This window comes from Puma concolor, chromosome B1, assembly GCF_028749965.1.
Source record: "Puma concolor isolate L17-30 chromosome B1, mPumCon1.1.hap2, whole genome shotgun sequence".
Taxonomy (NCBI): domain Eukaryota; kingdom Metazoa; phylum Chordata; class Mammalia; order Carnivora; family Felidae; genus Puma; species Puma concolor.
Window position 1 is genome coordinate 87356720 of NC_141670.1, and position 22462 is coordinate 87379181.

At 46.4% G+C, this 22462-nt stretch overlaps 1 protein-coding gene across 1 annotated transcript in view; it reads left to right on the plus strand.

Moving 5' to 3' along the window:
- The first annotated feature begins 12275 nt into the window (after positions 1–12275).
- SETD7 (SET domain containing 7, histone lysine methyltransferase) overlaps positions 12276–22462 on the plus strand; it is a 51218-nt gene continuing 41031 nt past the window's right edge. The window contains exons 1-3 of the mRNA XM_086704200.1: positions 12276–12650; positions 13336–13467; positions 21270–21399. Coding sequence (XP_086560326.1) covers positions 13428–13467; positions 21270–21399 — 170 coding nt within the window. The 5' untranslated portion in view covers positions 12276–12650; positions 13336–13427. The remainder of the gene's footprint in view (positions 12651–13335; positions 13468–21269; positions 21400–22462) is intronic.

Genomic DNA, 22462 nt, shown 5'->3' on the forward strand with positions numbered 1-22462 from the left:
GTCATGATCCCTCAGTTTGTGAGTTCGAGCCTCACATCAGTCTTGCTGCTGTCAGCGCAGTGCCCACTTCGGATCCTCTGTCCCCTCTCTTTCTGCCCTTCCCCCACTCATGCTTGCTCTCTCTCAAAAATAAATAAACATTTAAAATAACAACAACAACAGCTATCATTGGTCACAGGATTTTACCTGCATGATCTCATTTAATCCCATCCACAACCCAATGAGCTGGATTTATCATCCCTGCTTTCATTTTACTGACATCCCCACTTTAGAAAAGAGGCAGGCGTGACTAAGTAAGATTAAGAAATTTGAGGGACTCCTGGGTGGCTCAGTCAAGTGTCCACCTCTTGATTTTGGCTCAGCTCGTGATCTCATGGTTCATGGGATCAAGTACCCCAGTGGGCTCTGCACTCAGCATGGAGTCTGCTTGAGATTCTGTGTCTGTCTGCCTCTCCCCTGCACATGCACAGGTGTGATCTCTCTCTCAAATAAATAAATAAATACAGACAGACAGACATAAGAAATTTGCTAAATACCAGACAGCTAAAAAGGGGTGGGACTTGGAGTTCGTCTAGGGCCACCCCACTCCATATTATATTGCTGCCGACAGTGTAGAGAAGATTACACGGAAGAACCACACCTGGTGGGAGAGGGGAACTAAGCTGTTCCTAGAAAACCGCTGAGGCTGATATTTATGGCCTCATCTCATTATTTTGCTTAAAGTAAAATTGCAGATCAGAAGATAAGATAGAAAAGGCAAATACCAAGACACACTACTAAGTAAAATCGTTTTAAAGTAAGTCATCGGAGATTGGCCAGACCCTGCTTCTAATTCTTAGTATAAATTAATCAATGATTGAGTCTGCATATTTATAAAGATGATTAAAAACAGTGATGTAAGGGGCGCCTGGGTGGCTCAGTCGGTTAAGCGGCCGACTTCGGCTCAGGTCATGATCTCGCGGTCCGTGAGTTCGAGCCCCGCATCGGGCTCTGTGCTGCCAGCTCAGAGCCTGGAGCCTGTTTCAGATTCTGTGTCTCCCTCTCTCTGACCCTCCCCCATTCATGCTCTGTCTCTCTCTGTCTCAAAAATAAATAAACATTAAAAAAAATTCAAAACAAAACAAACAAAAAAACCCAGTGATGTGAGAAGTACGACCGTTTCCATTTCTCAGCCAATGAAACTGAGCCCTTCAGGGCGAGAAGTGACCGGCGGAGAGGACAAGGTTCACCGGAGCCTGGAGAGTGTAAACCTCTCCCTCTCAGTCCAGTAGGCTCTGCCTCCTTTAGAAGCAAACACATGTGAGGCATTCCACATACAGCTAATTATAACGAGATAACACATATAATGTGATCCTTCCTGGTTTGTCCACCGAGATTATTTTCACCGGAATTTGCCCAGTTGAATATATAAACTATTGGGGCTGGAGGTGAAAGAGACACATGACTATAATATTTAAGATATTACTTGGGTTGCACATATATTTAAATCACCCATTACATCAGAAATATTGCTATTTTCGATCTCACATTTCACGAAACCATGTTATTCAAACACTTCACAAACATCTTCAGCTCTCATGGCTTCATTGTCACGAGAGCCCTTTGAGGAATCACCTAACACGGTTTTCAAGAGCACATTCTGCTCCTGCCTGAGCACTTAAAATTCCATATAGAACACTGGTTGGAAGTGTTACCTCCTCTTGTATTCGCCCTCTAAATTTAGATTCCTCATCTCTACAAGTGTAACTGTTTACCAGTATTGCTCTTTTTTTTTTTTTTACATTTATTTATTTTTGAGAAACAGAGTGAGACAAAGCATGCGTGGGGGAGGCGCAGAGAGAGAAGGAGACACAGAATCTGAAGCAGGCTTCAGGCTCTGGGCAAGCAGTCAGCACAAAGCCTGATGCGGGGCTCGAACCCACAAACTGTGAGATCATGACCTGAGCTAAAGTCGGACGCTCAACCGACTGAGCACCCAGGCGCCCCACCACTATTGCTCTTAAATGATCTTTAAGAATTCATCTACAATGCTACACAGCACTGCACAACAATCACGAGGACCTCTTTGGAGGAAGAATAATAGCTGAGCGCCCATGTGTTAAATTTCTTTGCCTCCTTCTCTGTCGACTCTACCAGGAGATCCTCTCTACAAGCTTCCAAAATTAGGGAGGATTGGAGTTGTTCCGGGTTAATGAGTCTTTCCCAAACAGAACGCTTTCTTATTCAAAATAACATGAGAAATTAGAGAACACCCTGAGAAGGAGACCTCCCTGCCCCCTGCTTTGTGAGGTCTAACTTTTAGGTGCTAAAAGCTTTGGCCACAAGGTAGTGGCCTAAAGATCAGACACAAGGGGGGAAATGCCTGACGTTACCTAGTGGTAATTTCAGTGGTTTTCAACGATGAAACCAAACTGAACCTATGATTTTTTAAGTTGCATTATCATGTTTGTAGATAACTCAAGCAGAAATTCCCCGAGAAGGCTCATGAGTCCGTGATTATTACATACTCAGGTCTTGGTTTTATGGGTGAATTCTCACATGTTGAGTCTAGCCTCTTGAATTCTCCAGGTGGAAGTGTTGGTGTCAGCCCCTGCCTGTCCTCTGTTGCGTGTAGACCTGGAGGAATGTTCTTTGGGACAGGCTCAGACCTGCCTGTGACCGGGCTGCCCTGACAGGCGGCCTAGCTTTTGTGCACAGCCTCAGCCCATCAGGTTTAGGTGGCCCCCGCCGCTGCCCTTCCACTCTGCTCCCCGAAACTTCCACACCCTTGGCCCCAGCCTCACCCTCCTTTGTGGGAACCTGCTTCCTCTCAAGCACCTGCATTCAAGATAAACATTTAAATTGTACTTTGCACTCATTTCCCCCATTTTGTTTCCTAGAATTTCAACATATTTTTGATACTGAGCATTGTGGGTTAAATAGGCTTTTGTAGGCTAGTCTGGGAACATTGTTTCCAGTGAAAAAATGCATTCTGTGTTAGAAACAAACAACATACACAAAGAAACGTTGGGAACACGACCTCTTTGTAGAGTAGGGACTGCCTGTCCAGCCTCATGTATCAGAGTTAAAGCATACAAGCATTCTCTTTTCAAATCTGGCAGCCTTTTTTTTTTTTTTTTAATCTCAATCTGGGATAGAAATCTATGAATCTGGCCACATGTGGGGGACGCTGAGGAACAGACCAGTTTGATTTTATCATCCTCTTTCTCACCAGGAGGGGGGATATAGAAATAAAGTGATATGACTGCCTTCTTCCTCTTTAGGAAAATGCCAGCCTTCTAAGGGGAAGGTGGTGGGAGGTGGTTAAATTGTTCATTCAGTTGGCAGCCATCATCCACTTAATTAATTAAATCATCCAACACCCATGATGTGCTGGACACTATTCTAGGTGTTCCTGTGAAAACTGACAAAACACACAAGGTCTGTGAGGAGACTGACACTGAGTAACAGAATTAAATAAACAAGAACATGTAAAGTAGCAACAAATGCTTTTTCGAAAATCAAGCAGGGCAAGTATTAAACAGGAGAAGTGAGCCTAGGGAGCTACTTTGGGTTGGATGGCCAGGGAAGGCTTCCCTAAGGAGGAACTTTTATACCAAGATCAAAACCCAGCTATGAACAGAGAGATACAGAGAAGAGAATGCCAGGCAAAGGGAACAGGGAATGCAAAGGCCCTGAGGTTGGACAGAACTTGATTTTATTCCATGAACAAAAGGGTCAGTGTGGCTGGAGCGCAGCAAATGAGAAGGAGGGAGGGTAATGTGAGAGCTGGTGCAGAGGTGGTAAGAAACCAGATCCTGCAGGGCCTTGGGGCCAGAGTGAGATGGTTAGATCTGATCCTAAGTGTAAGGGCAACATTTGGAAGGCTTTAAACAGGGCAATGGCTTACGTCATCTGACTTGAAAGGCCACTCTCCTACTCCATGAGAAGGCCAGAGGAGAGGCAGAAGTTTTAACTAATACAAAGACAGTCAGATGGTGGTGGCCATCAGCTACTGTGCACTTACCCTGTGCCTGGAACTCTTGAAAGTGTTTTTACCTACTGGGGCGCCTGGGTGGCTCAGTAGGTTAAGCGTCAGACTCTTGGTTTCAGCTCAGGTCATGATCTTACAGTTGGTGGGTTCGAGCCCTGCATCGGGCTTTGTGCTGAGTGTGCAGAACCTGTTTGGGATTCTCTCTCCCTCTCTTTCTGCCCTTACCCTGCTCGCTCTCTGTTTCTCTTGAAATGAATGAATAAAAACTTAAAAAAATTAAAGTACTTTACATGCAATACACTGATTAGTCCTCACAACCACTCTATACAGTGGAAATTATTAAAATTTCCAAATTACACATACAGAAAATAAAAAAAAAAGTAAAGAAACTTCTCTTTGGCTGGTGGCATTACAAAAAAGCACCTGGGTGGCTCAGTCGGTTAAGTGTCCAACTTTGGCTTAGGTCATGATCTTGCAGTTCGTGGGTTCCAGCCCCACATTGGGCTCTGTGCTGACAGCTCAGAGCCTGGAGCCTGCTTTGGATTCTGTGCCTTCCTCTCTCTAGGCCCCTCCCCATTCACGATCTGTCTTTCTTTCTCAAAAATAAATAAACATAAAAAATTCAAAAATATTAAGTCCTCCTTTTATAATTACATAAGTAAATAATAGTTATTATTAAAAAAACATCTTAAATGAGCAAAAAGAAAAAATTAAATCACTTGAGATCATATCACTCTGAGATAACTACTGTTAACATTTTGGTTTATATATTCATAGACATTGTGCTATGGAAATATATTATCTACTATTCTCAGAAGCATATGACTCCTTACTTCTATATGTCACATAATTCTTAGATCACAGGTTTTTTTACATTCTTTTTATAATTTAGAAATACAGTCCACAATCCATTTTGAATGAAAGTATGAAAAAAAATGTTGAATTTTAATACATAGTAAATGGTGGTTTAAAATTATAGAGTAAGACGGGACTTTTTAAATGTAATGAAGTTCTCCAAAAAGCATTTTTCTGTCCTTTTCTGTGCTGACAGATCGAAAATCATCTGTCAGACAGGAATTGCTCCCAAGATGGCCATACTCAGCAAGCATCCCTGGTGGGCTTGTTTGGGTCAGTCAGTGGCAGAGCATGCTTTGTGGCAATAAGCCTGAACACATGTCCCACACAGCCAGCCAGCACCGTGCCTAGCATCAGGACGCCCAGTGTAGCAGCAGCAGACATAACCTCTGCCCTCCACGTCAGCCACTAGGGCCATAAAAACACACTGAACAACTTGGGCCCGAGGAGTATGTCATCTCAAAAAAGTAAAGGTCATCTCAAATATCTCAAGGACGCCTCAAGGTATCGCATGAGACACCTCCATCAAAGTGTACTTCCAGAGACAAATTCCTCTGCCGTCCGAGTCCCCACACCAGGGGACTTGATGGCACCAGGAAATCTCATGTGAAGCTTCTCCACAAACTTTTCCTCTACTCTGCCTTCTTCCAAATGGTTTCTCCACCACTCTCCTGTTACTTCCCTTTCCTCTCTGTACATGTTGTCATTGTTTGGACAGTCATGGCTCCAATCCCACGACCACTAGTTTACGTGAACCTCAGACAAGTTATTTAAACCCTGAGTCTTGGGTTTCCTAATCGATAAATGGAGATAATTAATATTTGGTAAGATCATTTTCAGGATTAAATGAAATCATAAGGAACAAGCACCTGGGAGACAATAGACCATCCCTACATGCTGTTATCTCCTCGCTTCTCTCCTGCCCTCCCATGCTCACCCTTAAAAGGATCTCTTACTCCGCATTAAGCTGTGTGGTATTGGTGGAAGGCCCAAATGGGCCTTGATATGAGCCCCAACCAGTCATGCTTTTGCTGTGGGATCCTGGGCAAGCCTTTAAACCCTCACGGTCTTGGGGATTACTATCAGACACAAATGAGATCGCAGATACCAAATCACTTTTTATCCAAGATAAAGCTCTTCAAAACCTAGGAGAGAATAAGAGAAACAGCCCTTGGATGAACATGAACCTTTAAATATGATAAATCCACCATATAATCCAAAAACGTTCCACAGGCATTTTCAGCGGGACTAGTTTGAAAGGGGAAAGTTAATTGCGAAATACTCAAATCTTACCCAAGACTGGTAGAAGAGAAAAGAAAATTGACTTATGCACAACTGAGAATGAACCTAGCTTGCTTTAATGCACTACCTCTGGCCTCACCCCAATGGGTAGAGAATCACAGGGGAGGCCAGTTCAGAGAGGGAGAGCACAGGCTACGTGGAAGACGTGCCCACCTTCCCTGCTAAGCAGTAACCAGGCTTCCCGCTCTGCTGGGGAACCCACGCTCAGCCCAGGCCTGAGGCATTGCTCAGAGGCCAGATTGGGAAGAGGTGCTTAGGGTTTACAGAATACACATCTCCACGAGACCTACCGAGCTGCATTGTCCCCTGTGGAGACAGTGCAAGGCCTGCCACAGGGCTCTTCTGCGTCTCCCTCTACCTTGAGCACAGGGGCTTTTGAGCTGGGCTCTTTAAATGTGGCTGAAAGATATTCCAAAAGATTAGCCACAGCATCTTTTCCTGGGAATTGATCTATGGACTTAGCAAGGAGGATCAATAGGACCTTAAATGACCTGAAAGGACACTCTACATTCAAAAAGACTGCAAAGCATGTCCCCAGCAAAGTACATTCAGAAAAGGGATGGCTTAGCATCAAGTCCCTCTGGGGATGGGCTGCTCATGGGTTAAAGTGTCATTTCAATGCCTGGGATACCAAACACTTCGTCAACTTGTCCCCGTTTGTGACTTGTTGTGACCTGTTAACAGGGCCATGTGAATATATTCATTTCTGGATAATGAGTTCAAAATCAGAGTCCTGTTTGGACAATGAGTAACACATTTTGCTGTCCATCTATTTTCTAGCGGATGGCACCTGTACCCCTCCAGGTGAAATTTCACAGTCTAAACCATCATAGCAAAAGGCCGACCTCTCCATTCCTGCACAGAGGAGACAAAATATCCTTTTGCTGGATACCCAACAAAACATGGACAAATCTATCACAGCCCAGAATATATGGGTCTTAATAAGTCTGATCTCTTTGTCCAAAGTGCATGGCAACCTCAGGAAGGTTAGGCTGCTGGTGGTGGCCCACAGAGCAAAAATGTAGTGCTTCTCTAAGAACTCGGGAACCAGGTTGCCCTCAGAAAGTCAGACTAGCCAAATCTGCATCCACAATGGATTTGATGAGAATTCAGAAGGAGTAAACCAACACAGCGACTACATTTGTGACTGAAGAATTTGGAGATGCTCCAAATCCCCATCAAAGTGACTGGACTGTGATATCAGGAAGGTAGAAATAGAATGTGATTATGACTTTAAAAGTGTGAATCTGCCTCGTTGGCTGTAGAGAATGCTGTGTGGAAAAACCGGTTTGAGGAGACTGGAGCAGACAGCAAATAAGCCCAAAGTCTCAGATGCAGGCAGGGCCATCTGAGCAGGGATGAGTGGGTGCGGGTGGCCACATTCAGGACATTATATCAGGAGTATTTCTCTGGGGGACCACATAACTAAGATGGAATTTATCTTCTCAAGTATGCTTATCTACAAAGGGAGACTGTGCTTGCCAAGACAACGTAAGTATTCTGGTCTATAGGTTATAATTCAGTTATATACATCAGTCTCCTGAGGTCTGATGATTGTGAATCCACTTGAGGAAGGGCAGGATCTGGGCCTCGATGAATGTAGTAATGTTTGTGGTAAGTAAGTCAGCTGGAAATACCCTTCTATTCACTCAGTGTAGAGTAATATCAAAAATACTATCTACCCACCCTCTGCCATGGTAGCATTTGCATGTGAATGATGGCAGGACCTAAAAAATCTTTTTGCTGAATAAACTAAAATATTTTTTAAAGCAATAAAATAAAGTAATACTTAGGAAAAGTTGTTTTTGGTTTGGCGGGGGAGAGGGGGGGTTGTAGAGACAGAGAGAGAGCAAGCGCAACCGGTAGAGGGAGAGAGAATCTTAAGCAGGCCCCACCCCCAGCACAAAGCCCAACAAGGACCTCAGTCTCATAACCCTGAGATCATGACCCGAGCCGAAACCAGAAGTCAGACACTTAACAGAATGAGCTACCCAGGTGCCCCAAACACATTTGGTTTTGATGGTACTTGTATTTTTCAAATTTCGGCATCTTATTGATTTTTCTGAAGTAATTTCTAAAGCAAGTGCCTCTTTGAAAATTGCTTCCCATTTGTCTTTTTTTCCCCCAAATTATGTCACTCAGCAGCTTCACCAGACCCAAGCCCGACAAGGATTTTCATATCCTACAACGCGAGGACCAAAAGCACCAGGCACACTGGGGGGGGGGGGGGGGAGAATATTTGCCCAGAGTGGACCCAGATAGGGAGATCTGGGCTGCATCTTCCCTTCCCCCATGCCCCAGAAGATCTAAATTTAGTTTACTGGCTATACTGCAATGACATTAACATGTTGCAGGAACAAGAATCAAGCAAAAGAGAAAAAAAGAAGCTTAATGTGGTGCGAGGTATTTTAATGCCATGGCAACTATGATGTCTTCTCTATTATTTAATTCACTTCCTCAGGCCAGGTTATTCTGCCCTCTCCTGCACTTCCTGTTGCCGTAACCAAATCAGGTCACCCTGAATTTGGGAGTCCTCTTCATGACTGCAGTCATGTCTATTTCCAGCAGAATGAATTTTCTCCATCTCTTCCTTTGCTCCCGGACCTTTATTTGGTGCCCTTGATGTTCCTGGTTGCTCTTTGCTGTGCACCACATGCTGTAAATGCTTCCCTTTCATGCACATCTCCTCCCCCACACCCTTATCCTCGCTGCTCCTCTCCCTGCCCCTCCCTCCAGCTTCTGCAGTTGTCACCAACACAGACCTTGATTAGTGACTCAGTAATTCAGAATCCAAGCACCTTGGTTCTCCTGAAAGTCCCATGCCTCTCTTCCTAGAGTAAGATAAAGGTCTCTCTCTCACGCCCCCAGATCTCAGTGCCATTAAGCTGAGTTGACTTGGGTCTTGAATATTCAGTTAGTTAGAGTTGTCCTGGCTTCTTCCCCTTTCCTTTTCCTGTGCGTGTCCGTGGGGTCTTCATGTTCTATTTAACTTTTCCCCAGGAAAATAATTTTTAGAGCCCACTTACAGTTGGAAACACTAAGATCCAGAATGCTTAACTGCCCAGTTGCATGGCTAGTTCTTGAAGGATACAAAATAAATGGGGTGAGAATTCAATCACATTGGTGAACGTGGTGGCGGGGGCAGGGGGGGGAACCTTGTTAAGGGGTGAGCAATGCCAAAATGAGACTGGATGATTATTTAAGAGTTCCTTCACCCATCCTGTTCTGGTCTCCTTGCGGGCAGTGTAAGCAAATAATCAAAGTAGAGCCAGGATATCAGCCACAGATCCAACAGGACCCCTGAGGTGTTCCTGCTTTCCTAGATCATGGAGACTCGGAAGACCACCGAGCAGGGCAGGATGAGGGATCAATGATCCTGGAGTCACTAGCTAGGGGTCACCAGCCAGCACTAGTGAATCCCACACAAGCTCCACATCCACTAGATTTTTCACAATTCACTTAGCGCATAGCGATGAATGGACAGAATTGTTGCCCCTAATTGTAGGAGGGTGCATAAGATACAAGATGCCTCTAAAAATATATTTACTGCAAGAGTTCTAGGAGTCTTCTAAGGAAGCACCAGCCTTCTCTGGGGAAAGACATGGGCAGTAAAATGAGTAAGATAGCTCAGTATTGTGACTGCTTGCTGCAGTGGGAGAGGGACTTACGTTTCCCAAGCTGAATGTGAAGAGAAGGGTATCTCCTTGGATGCAAAGGAAGCAAGACCGAGCAGCTTAGAAAAGTCACGCCTCGGTGTGAGCACGGAAGCAATCCCACCCCCAGCCCTGGCTGTCAGAGGTCCTGTGCAGCCCCCTCCGCCTGCCAGAGCTCGCTGCGGTGCTCCTGGATCTGCTGAGTTAGGAGCTGGGCAGTGCTGCTGTTGCTGCTGCACATGGTGATTAAGGGCTTTATTGATTTTCTAGCCCGTGACCACATTGGTGGGGACCGAGTACGACAGAGGAGAATGGCGGGGAGCCAAGTGCAAAGTGGGTTTATGAAATGAGCTCTCAATGAAGGAAGCTGTGGGAAAGAATGCGATGGAAGCAGATTTGGGGCCAGTAGATGTGGGAAAGTAGAACAACTCAAAATCACTCTTCAGACTTCAGCTAAAACAAAGCACTTTGCCAAAACACAGGAAGAGGATCTAGTCTGTGAGCCTCGGCGCTGTTTCTATAAAACTAAATATTCCTCTGCAAAATCATCACAGACAATGCTTAACCTTCATTCCGGACCAGGCACTGTGTTGGGTTCTACAGCCGCACGTAAGAATCAGTCAGTCTAGAGACAGAAGGCGATTGAAAACATACACAGGTAGATTTGTAAGAAGGTAAATGCATCTTAAGGGAACCATAAAAGCAATTTTACCTAAACTTTGGGCCCAGAGCCAGCAGGGATGAATGGTAGGGGAAGGGGCCTGGGGCTGTGTCCAGGCTGCTTACTGCCTCGTGTGCAGATCTGAAGAAGGTTCTCGGGGGAGCTTTCGCTCCCTACTGCCCAGTCTGGCAGGAAGGCCCTGGTGCTTCGCACCCCTACCCTTACAGTCCAGAGGGGGCCTGCTTCTGCGATAGGGGCTGTGTGCAGTGTTGCAGGTGCTTTCAAAGGAGCAGGTGGAACGTGAGCACGTGACGGTTTGGGTGCTCAGTACAGGCGATCTCACAGCACCAGGAAACAGCTGGACATCCTCCTCTGAACCTAAAGTTAGGGGCAGGACACTTGTGACGTCACTCATCCCCACGCCCCCACATACCTACCCACCATAAACCCAGAGTCTGTAGTTACACCCGTGTGTTGGGAGGGCCGATTTCTTCCAAGCCACCTTCTCCCTGCCTCAGCTCCCTCAGAGTAAAGGAATAAATTCTTTTTGCTTCCTTGAAGCTTTCGGCATGTTTTCTGCCTCTTGATAAACTGGAAACTGGGGAAGAAGAACTGGTGTGTTTTTGTGCATCATGTAACATGTAAGGGAGGAGATGATATGTTTAAAAAGGAAATAAGAAAAATATCACATAACTCAAAACCAATGAGAGACCAAGTTCGGTACCTGATAGCTTTTTAAAAAATCAGGAAAAAAAAAACCCTATTTCTGTGGTTCATGTTTGAAGATGATGTAACCTGAAGTAACTCTTTCATCTTCCACTTCAGGGACACCTGCTCTGCACAGCTTTGGAGCCCATGTATTTTACTGGAGGACTTTAGGGAGGTTGCACTTAAGCCAGAAGACTTCAGAGAGGTTTAGTCTAAGCCAAGGGACCTCAAAGTAGTCTAACCCCAGCTGGGGGGGGGGGGGTGGTAGTGGGGGAACCTCAGGGTGGTCAAGCCTAGGCTGGCAGTCCTTTGAGTGATCTAGACCAAGCTGGAGGGAACTTATACCAGCATGGCCTAAGCAGGAAGAACTCAGAATGGTCTAGCCTAAGCCAGGAGACCTCTGCGTGGTCTAGCCTGAGTCAGGGGATCTCAGAGTAGTATAGTATATGCCTGAGCAGTCTCACACTAGAGCAGCCTAAGCCTCTTCTCCCCGGCAGGAGGAATTTTCACTCTGTTCTAAAGATCCCAAGGCCCCTCTGCAGGTCAGCAACCCCAGGACCCAAGTATCCTAACTCCTGGTCCAGGGCCCTTCCCTCTGTTTCTGAAACCAGTCAAAAGAGATTGAAATTCCTGGCAGTGAATGGGACAAGCGTCCCTAACGTTGTTGTTGTTTTTGTTTCACAAAGAAAAACTGAATTTAAGAAGAAACTCACAATACTCGATAAAAATATCTAGCATTTAAGCACAAAGCCGAAAACAAGGCGTGGTCTCCGGGTGCTGGAAGTACTCTGAAATCCCCAAAGTCTCATTCGTTGTTCTGAAAACAAAATGGAACAACTTTCTTTGCTCGCTTCTGTCCCCTCCTCCCGTGCAGTAGCTGTTCTTGGCAGATGCCCAGAGCAGCACCCTGTAATTCCACGGTACATTGTGTACATTTGCATATCCATTTAACCAGCTATTTACAGCCGCCCTTTACCGCCACCTGTAAGAGGCAATGCCACAATGACAGTAAGTGGCTGGGCCGGGAACTGGGTGCCCCGTGATTTTCTCCACTTGAAGAGCCCGAATCTATGGAGTGTTTGGCACTTGGAGAAACAGGGAGACAGCTGGGGCATCACACGTACAGGGCGGAAGGCGCGAGAAGGAGGCGCGCCAGACGGAGGGTCGTTCCTCGTTAGCTCCACTCGGTGGCTTCTTTTCCACCACCACAACCGCGAGGAGGAACCTGCCGGGCCTTCCCTGCGGCTAGTCCCCTGCCTGATAACGAGCCCGCTGCCATTTGGATTTGCTGAATTCCCGAATCACTCGAAACGCCTGACAGTCCCGAGGAGGGTGGGGACGCGGAGCGCTGGGGTGGAAGCCCCAGCCCGGAGAGGAATCGGGGCTGGATGTCACCCCCTTGAGTCTGGGAAACCTGCTCACGGATGTGATGCGGCGACGCAGGGACACCTGCGCTCCCCTGCGTGCCTCACTCGTGCAGCTCCGGGTGGCAAACGGGGTAAAGTGGGGGCGGGGGCGAGGGCGAGAGGAAGTTGAGGTGCTGGAGCGTCAGAAACGCTGCCTTGGCTTCCCTTGCTCTTTGGAGGCTGTCCCGAGGCGGGGCTGGAGGGCTGGGCACGGGGGATTTTCCAAGTTGCCCCAGCACAGCTGGAGGGCGAGAGTTCTGAGCCCCCTCCCCCCCCCCCCCCCCCCCGGAGGACGGTAACCGGGCGGTCCCAAGTACCCGCAGGAAGCCCGGTGCGCAGGACCGCGTGGCGCTCTCGGAGCGCACCCAGCCGAGCAGAAGCAAAAGATAAACCCTGATGGGCTCGGGGGCTGGTTGGCTGGGGCGCAGAGTCAGCGCGGACTAGGAGCGCCTTTCGTTTTAAGGAGCCTTACTTCTGGGAAGGGACAGGGAACTGTCAATCAGCGAGGGAGGGAGCGCACCGGCGCTGGGTGATGTCAGCGGATCATCTGCTCGATAACAAAGAGGGGGTATTACAGGAGAAAGTTGCAGCGGCGGCGGCGGCCACGGCGGCACCCCGAAGCCTCGGCGGCTAGGGGCCAGCGGGCAAAGGGAGGGGGGGGAGGACGAGTGCTGCCGCAGCAGCTTAAGACCAAGGAATTGAAAGGGCTGTAGGGGGAGGCAGTGCGAGCCAGCCCCGACTGCCCCTCCTCTTCCTCCTCCTCCTCCAAACTCGCAGGGTTCAGCCCCAGCGCTCGCTCAGCCGCCGGGAGCACCCGGACGGACGGAGGCAGCTGCGCGGCCCAGAGCTGGGCACCGTCCCCAGCCGCCATGGATAGCGACGACGAGATGGTGGAGGAGGCGGTGGAAGGTACAAGCTTTTCTCTGGGGTTGGGGGAGGAGGCGCCGAGGGCTTGGAACGCGGAAGGAGTGGCGGGCTGCGACCCGCGCGGCGCCGGGCCCCGCGGCCGCCACTGTCCCCTACGCGGGTGGCCCGCTGCCCGGCTCGGGCACGGGCCGGGCAGCCACGGCCACGCCGCCGGGAGCGCGCACTGCGCGGTGGGGCGCAGGCCAGGAACTGGGCTCCGCGGGGCCGGGGTCCCCGGGAGGGTACGGCCGCTCCAGCCCGCCGGCCACCGCCTGCATCCGCCCTCGGAGTTGCGAACCTGCCCCGCACTCTGGCCTTCCCCCTTTGGGGGATGGAAGCCGGGGGGTGCGCAAGAGGACAGGCCCCCCGAGACCGGCGGTCTCGGCGGAACGACCCCCCGGCCCGTTTTTGGCAACCGCAAGCCCCTCTCCGGCTGCCAGCCCTTTCCTTCCGCTCGCCGCTGCGACCTGCGGTGACCGCGGCCGCGTCCGGGTCCGTCCCCCGGCGCAGCGCACGGGGCCGAACCAGGCACGTGGCAGCCGCGGCCGTGGCGGCCGCTTTTCCGAAAAGATGAAATCATTGCAGGGCAGTGAACGCTGCTCCCGACCCGGGGCTTGAACGCACGCCGACCGGGAGGCGGTGGCCCTTGCCTCTAATGCCCCCGAGCGAACTCAGTGAAACCACCCCTCCCCCTTCCTGCTTCCGAGCCCGGGTGCCGCCGCCGCCACGCTGTACAGGCGCGCCGCAAGCCCTGACCGAAATTGCTGGGTGACACTTAACTTTCTGAATTCCATGCCGTTGGCTGTGGGTGATATCACCGCCTTGGTGTCGTGTTTCTCCGCCCCTTCTCTTCTAGCGCCCCTCCCCCGACTTTTCTCGCCACTTTGTTTTGCTGAGTTTCTCCACCTCTTTTTTTTTTTTTTTTTTTGCTAGTTCTAAAGAGCGAGGTGGGGACGTTATACAATCTACTTGTTTGTATCAGGAGATGTTATGATTTGGTAACACTGAATATTGGAAAATACTCTTTAGCGTGTTTATTTATTTGATTCCAACCCAGACAGTGCGTCGTGATGTTTTGCAATGTTGTGTGGTATTATTCGAGAATATTTTAAACCAAGCATCCAAGTAAATGATTTTAAGCTTTTGGTTGAGTCTGGTTTCTATCTAATTTGTATAAACAAGTGCTCATAAAAGGTAAAGAAAAAGTATCAACACTGTACAAATGCATAAGGATACACTAATTTTTATAAAACATAACTGACTCTGTTTGCAGTGACCTCGAGGTCTTAATTATTCTGAATTTTCTCAGAATTATCCATCTTGGTGTGACTGTTAAAACTTACTCCTTTATCTAGTTTCAAAGGCTGGTTGTTGTTGTTTTAATTTCACAATGTTGTGAACTCACAGAACTGTTTGTCTAATAATTAAAGCCAATGTTGGGGGCTCAGGGGGCACCAGAGACATTGATTGAGAGGGTTCATTGGAAGCCTTCGTTAAATTTAAGTTATTGACATCTTGTGCCTTCATGTTAGGAAAGGTAAATGAAAAACATGCTCTCTTCGAATTGTTAGGGCTTGTTATTCTACAGAGTTTACTTTTACTTGTAAAATTTTAATGCAAGCCCTTGATCGCAGACAGTGCTCCCCAGGTTAGGCCACCTTTCTTTTTGAAGCCTTTTAGAAACACAAGGCCCAGTTGTCCACAGTCCCTGGGCTTCTTGTAAAATGCGAACAAGCAGCTTTAGAAATGTTTCTGTTGTTTTGGGGGATTCTGTATACAAACAAGAAAGAGTCTCTTATATAGGACGGCCATATACATTACTGTCCCAAATCAGAATGTGCTTGAGAGGGAGAGGGGTCATGGTGGAAAAAACTAGTTTAAGCTTTGAATGTTTGGGGCAATCCAGGACTCACGGTCACTCAGTTGTACCTGACAGTAAACAGGTAGAGCAGCGCAGAATCTTAGAAGCATCTAGAGCTCAAACTCAGTATCTGCAGCATGTGTGTGTACACGAAGTGAACTGTAGCAGTTGGCTTTTCTCCAGCCATTGTTGGCCTTTTTAGTGCCTCTGTAATAGTCTTTACTTATCATCTACCACATGCATGGGAGACTGGTAAAAGGCTAGTCTGAATATCTTGGTGTCCAAGAATCACCTACCTCTCTCCATGCACAGAGCCTCTGTTCTCAGCAGTTTGATTGTCTTCGCAATTATTATCATTGCTGTGATTGTTTAGTTCTTATTGTGTTCATGCTCTGTGCTAATGTTCCACACACACATTAGCCACTCCATCTTCTGAGGCGGGCACTAATATTATCCTAATTTTACAGAGGAGGAAACTGAGGCACAAATCCAAGGACACTCAGTGAGGTAGGAGATAAGCTTGGACCTCCAGAACCTCTGTCCCCCATACCAGACTTTCTCCCTACATTTTTCCTTTTTTTAAAAAAAAATTTTAATGAGTCATTCAAATATATGAAATACTTGGTAACTGAGTGTGGAAGCAACAGTTAAGTATTCTGTCAGTATCACTTCTTATCACTCCAGAGGTTGGTTCTGACAGAGTTCGGTGACCTTCAGAAAAATGTAGGGGAAAGAGAATTTAGCTTACAGCCCCTCCAACAGACTTCTTGTTTCTTCTTTTTCTTCCAACCTAGCAGTTTACTCTGGGGAAGAAATTGATCTTTGCAGGATCAGAGTTTATATGTTGGTTCTCTGTCAGGGTGGAACTGTAGCCTAGGTGAAGTTCTAGGCTCTGAGCAGATGAGTCCCGAGGGCAAAGGTGGGTGGTGGAGGGAATATCGGTGTACTCCTATTGGCTATGCGCCTTTGGGAAGGTAGCAACCCCTGGCCTCAGAGGGCCTGACAATGCCACCTGAGATCCTGCTGTGGCTTTTGAAAAAACTCTTCAAGGCTCATTGGTTCAGCAGGAAGTGATGTTTAGCTTTGGGAACAGAACTGTTTATTACTAGATTTCTTTCTTTGTCTACCCGTGGATACAAAGATGAATACAAGGTGGTCCTTAATATCATTTTAAATAAGCATATCATATCCAAACAGATGAATTATGGTGGCTGAGAAGAAGTAAGACTTACTTCCAGCTTGGGGAAGTGGATGGGGAAAGATTTTCCTGGAAGAGGTGGTCCAGAGTTGGTTCTGGTGGAGAGAGGAGCTCCGTGAGTGCACACAGGTTTGGCATCTTGTTGTGACATAGGCACATTCAGAGACGAATCATTCAGTTCTGCTAGGAGGGCCGAGGAGAAGAGTGGAGGCTAAGACGGGAAGAGGCTGTGTCATGGGCCGGTGAGGTGGATTGTGTGCTGAAAGCAATAGGAAGCTATATGGGCTTTTTAGAGCTGGGAATGTCAGGCCCAGAGCTCTGCTCTGGGAAGACGAACCAGCAGTGGTGAGCAGGATAAGGGATTGCCTAGAAGGTTCCTTGAAATAATCCAGATAGGTGGTTAAGCAGACAAGAAAAAATGGAAAGGCTCGGAGAAATAGAGGAGACACTGAGGAAGAACACTCAAAAGGAGGAAATGTCAGAATTTCCAGAACTATGGAGCCAGAAAGAAAGTAAGCATCTCAGCGTTCCACTGTCCCCAACTTCCTCAAAATGTTAAAAGTATTTTTAAGGCCCCCTAATATCTGATCCTGTCTGTCTCTAATAAGGTTGGCTCATGTTCTGTGCTTGGGAAAAAGGCATGCTCGGTGCACCGGGAGCACCCTCTCCCTGTGGGCCACGCATTAAAATTAGGACCCTCACAACTAATAATTGAGCTCTCACAAAGAATTACTCTCAAAAATCAAAGTATGTTTTTAACAACCAGTGTGAATGCATCCTCACAAGGGCATGTCCTTTGCACAAAACAGAATGTATTGTGCTTGTATTATTATGCTTGTATTATTATTACTTTTTTAAAGCATCCCTGTTCTACAAAACCAACAGTGCATGTAAGGGTCTCTTGTTCTGAAGGAAACACACACACACACACACACACACACACACACACACACACACACCCTGTTCTCAGATCTCCTGTGGGGTAAGCCTGAGGCAGTAAGCAGCCAGTGTCTGATCCAGAGGGAATTTCCTTTGCCCAAGTGTCCCATCATTGCACAAAATACAGGTCTGGTCTTGTGTTCTTACAAGGATACAGGAAAAAAGCTCAGAGGTAACTCCAGGGGGAGATTTTTAACTTTCTATCTGTTCAGTAGGTAATGATCTTTAGAACAGAGTGGAAAAAGTAAATTTTTCCTTCTCTAACCTCTGTAAATATTTAGAATCGTGCTGCGGACAGATATATGGCACACGAGCCAGGACAGCATTAGCAACACAGAACAGTCATTCAAGTGAATTCCCCTTGTTGTTTGGGTCTGGTGTTCAACCTCTGTTTGGTGGGAACTGGCCCAGAAGGCTGTTGGCTGTCTTGGAGCATTTTACAAATTGACCTCAATGAGAGCAAGGAGGACTGGTGTTTCTCTCTGAGTTAGGTAACGCTTGGAAGGGATAGGAATTCGGAATCAGGACATGCTGTTGAAGATCCTGGTGGTTTTTTTGAGAACCTTATTAACTACAAAGGCTTCTTCCGCTTCTCTTCCGGGGTCGTGCGGATACCTGCCCCTAGCAGTACCTTCTTCCGCCAGCAGCAAGGAAGAAAGGGCAGTTTGCCAGTGTGCCCTTCTCTAGAGAGAAAAGAAAGGATTGAAGGAATTGGGAAGGGGCTTTCAATATCATTAGCACGTTCAGAGTAGTTAGTGTGTTTCTTAGGTGCTTAGCATTGGCTTCCTCAGATGAGGCAATAAGCTTGGAATGTGGGGGGTTGTGGTAAGGTTTACTTTAGATAACAAGGAAGGACATCGCCCATTCGTTTGCACACTTTTTTCTTTTCTGTGTAGCAGTAGCCCCTTCCGTTAAACGGCCATTACTGACCGAACAAATATTACAGGATGTTATTATCCAAAGGGTGCTTGCATAAGAGTTGTACCAGAGGATCTTCTGTGTTGAAAGGTGACGTGAGGGCGTCACACCCCAATTTCTTCTCTTCCCTACAGTTCTTTCTTTGGAAATAACTTTGTTATTGTTTTGGTTGTGGCTGTTGTTTAGATACAAAGCTCTACTGCGAGGAGAACCCCTCCGGGCTATTAAATATTCAGGGTGGAATTCTTGAACGATCACAGCCTGTAATTTCTAGCTTTTTAACTGATCCTGTCCATTGATAACATCATCCTCCTTTTGGCAAAGATGAGAGGAAAACAAAACAAACAAGCCAACAAGGGGTCCTGCTGATAGAGGGACTGATAAAGGGAGAAGGAAGTGTCATATGTCACATGTCCACAGTGTCACCCAAAAAATGATGGGACATCTCTTCCTGGCCTGTGGAAAGACACATCGACATAAGCATCCTTCTTCATGGAATGGGACGGAGTGGTGTTTTTTTTTTTTGTTTTTGTTTTTTTTTTTTTTTTTTCCAACATTTATTTATTTTTGGGACAGAGAGAGACAGAGCATGAACGGGGGAGGGGCAGAGAGAGAGGGAGACGCAGAATCGGAAACAGGCTCCAGGCTCTGAGCCATCAGCCCAGAGCCCGACGCGGGGCTCGAACTCCCGGACCGCGAGATCGTGACCTGGCTGAAGTCGGACGCTTAACCGACTGCGCCACCCAGGCACCCCCGGAGTGGTGTTTTGCTTTCATCTCGCTGGGGATCAGTACTGGCCCTCACAGTGCTTTTAGTATGTTGTATGACACTTTAAATTTTCTCTAATTTTCCACTGCTGAGGATGCACCTGCAATGTATTATCCAGAAGTAGGACAGGACTGTTGTGAATGAGGAAAGGTGCAAATGAATTTACACTGGACTTCTTCCCCCTTGGTACTCACGAGTATCATAATAGTACTCTGGATGTCAAGTAGAAGAACAAGTTTCATCATATGTTAACTTTTTAAAGTCTGAAATACGTGAACTGTTTTCTGTGGGGAAAACAGTTTCAACTAATTAGTAACTGCCTCAGTATAAGGCTAAAATGATTATTCTGATATTTATACCTAAATTATAAGTAGAGTGCTAAATTCATAGAAATGTTAATCCTAACATTTCATAGAAGAAAGCTTTTAGCTATACACTGAGTGGTTTTTTTTTTCTATGAAAATACAAAAAAAAAGTATATTTAATTTACTTCGATCAGAGAAATGTTATCTGTACATGTTTAGGAAATAATTGTCCGAATTATTTCACATGACTCAAGTATCATTGAATATGTCATGTATAGTTAGTTTCTGGGGGAGAGAAAGCAATTATGGCCTAGTAGCTTTCTAACCACTAATTTCCTGGCTCCTTGTAGGAAAAAATTTGTGTTAAGAGGAAAGGAACCATATTGATTGTGATTTATTTAAGTAGCCCTGTTTTGCTGTAATATTCTAGGTAACTCATTCTACACAGAGTCAGATGTAGCAATAAAACAGTATATTTGTTCATTGTTATTTTATGTTTATGTAATCAATAACACAAGTGAAGAGGTTTTTTGTTCTTCATAATAATGCTTATTACTTAACCTCTCTTCTAAGAGATGATTTTTTTTTATCATGTTAGAAGAAATCATTTTAGGAGACAAAAGCATTCATTGTGGTGATATAGTTTGTGTTTTCTTTTATGTCTGTGAGCCATCTGGAAGCCACATTTAAGTGTTTAATGTCCCTTGCACTGCACACGGTGTTTAATGCTTTCATACCTTTTTCATCCATGACCCAGGTTGTTAACCCAGGAAAAACCAGTAGATTAATTATTGCCTTCATTTTCACCCACCTCCGTAAAATTAGCTCACCAGAGAAATTGGGGAGACATCAATGAGGTGACTCTTGGGTTTTAGGAAATATGTAGAGAATAATAAAAAAAAAACACCTAAATATTGACTGTATACATAAATGTTAGAATATACCACCAGTCTGTGATCCAGGAAGAACCAGCAATTTAAGGATCACAGTATAAGTGCTGCTGATGTTCAAAATCACTACTTAAATGGCCATGTAGATACTTCTAGCTGCATTTAAAGCACAAGCCCTCTGAACATCGTGGTAGAGGGTATATGACAAGGTTATTACTAAACATTCAAAGCTGAAATGAATTGCAACATAAAGCAGTTAGTTCAAGGTTAAGCTTAAGCTCAGGCTTAGAAGGACTAGGAGTTCATGTGTTAGTACAATGAGGTGTATAAATGTTAGGGCAGTTTGAGACATGGCTATGTCCCTTGTTGTTCAAATGTAACAACTAACAAGCAGTGAGGTTTTCAAAAGTCACCTGGCTAGCAGTCCTCCACATCATACTATATAATAAGCTATAAAATCATACTGTATACTGAGTTGTACAATTAGATAACTTACTGCAAAGATAATGTACCTTATAATAGACTATAAACTGGTGCTCAGTCACATTTCAATTAAGCATGATAGTTTGGGGACATTAATTCCAAACAGAAGCGGTGCTTCGTAGGGAAGTACTTGGTAAATTGAAACATGCAGATGTTATTATTGGTAATAACTTTTAGTCCCCAGTAACATGCAAGCTTATTTTTTTGGTTCATATTCTGAAACGTGTGTAAGTCCCTCTGCTGTGGTCCCCATCCATTCGCAAAGCGTACCTAACAGTCAAGTTGATCCTGCTGATGCAGGCACAGAGACCTTGACATTCACTGTCCCCTCAGGCAAGGAGGGGATGCTGCTCAGGGAACTTGCTGGCAGGATCTGAGCACGAACATTTCGGTGGGAGAGCGCTGAAGATGCTAAGGTTTGTCTTGCGGTTCCCTTTCTCCAGGGCACCTGGATGATGATGGATTGCCACACGGGTTCTGCACAGTCACCTACTCCTCCACGGACAGATTCGAGGGGAACTTTGTTCACGGAGAGAAGAATGGACGGGGAAAGTTCTTCTTCTTTGATGGCAGGTACCACTCACAGTTGTGTTTTGTTTTGTTTAGGGCGGGGTACCAAATTACTTTACTTGAAGGAATGGTACAAATGAAATTTCAGTGGATGTTTTAGTACAACTAATAGAAAAGGCGAAAGCAACCCCAACATGTAAGCACTGCCTTGGGGACCAAGAAAGTCACTTGTGCTGCTGTGGGGAGGCCAGCCTCAGGCTTGGGTCCGTCATCACTGCCTCCTACAGTGTGCTTGACACAGCCACTCTGTCACGCCAGAATCGGGGGCTCCCGTCGCACACCAGTTGGTTACGTGGGTCCCAATTCTTTGATGGATTCCACCTGCTCCTCCAGCGAATGGATCTCCATGAAGTCCCACAAATGGGGATTGTTTTTGTCAGGGGCCAGTTTGGGCAGTTCTCAAGTACAACACACTCAGTCCACTGCATGCAGCCCTTTCTCCCTGTCACGGTCGTGTTTCTTCCCATCCCAAAGGAAGATGCGGCCAGCTCATGGGTTCATGATTTCCTCAGCATACTCTGTCCTCATGAGATTAGTCAAGAAAATATTTAGCAAAGCTGTTCAGAACCACATCATCAGGGGTCATGCAGTGAGACCTGTGACAGGTAAACATAGGAGGCATACAGCTCCAGACCCACGGTGTTTGAAATACTGCTCTTTGGGATAACCTTCATTATGTGCGAGACCTTAGTGCTGTCTTAACTAGTATGTTCTGCTTAAAATATGTTTCCCAGCAGAGTTCTTGTTACTGTCCTTTCGCCTCCTACCTGACAACGCTGTGAAGCAGAAGCTCCTACCCCTCTTGAGATAGGTGGGAATGACTGTAGAAATGACTTTCTCTTTCGAGAAGAGTTGGAGTTGCACACACCCAGCCTTTGAACCATGACTTCTAAACCTTGTCAGCTTCAGAAACAAAGAGCAGCCACGTGAATTTCTCTAGCATTTGGAGGGATTCTGAGCCATGCGAGGACCAGCTCTCTTTCTGACCACTTGGTTGGGTAATGTGGAAATGGATTTAGCTAAAGCAGGTTGTAGGATTCTGCAGGGCACAGGGCAGAGCAACTGC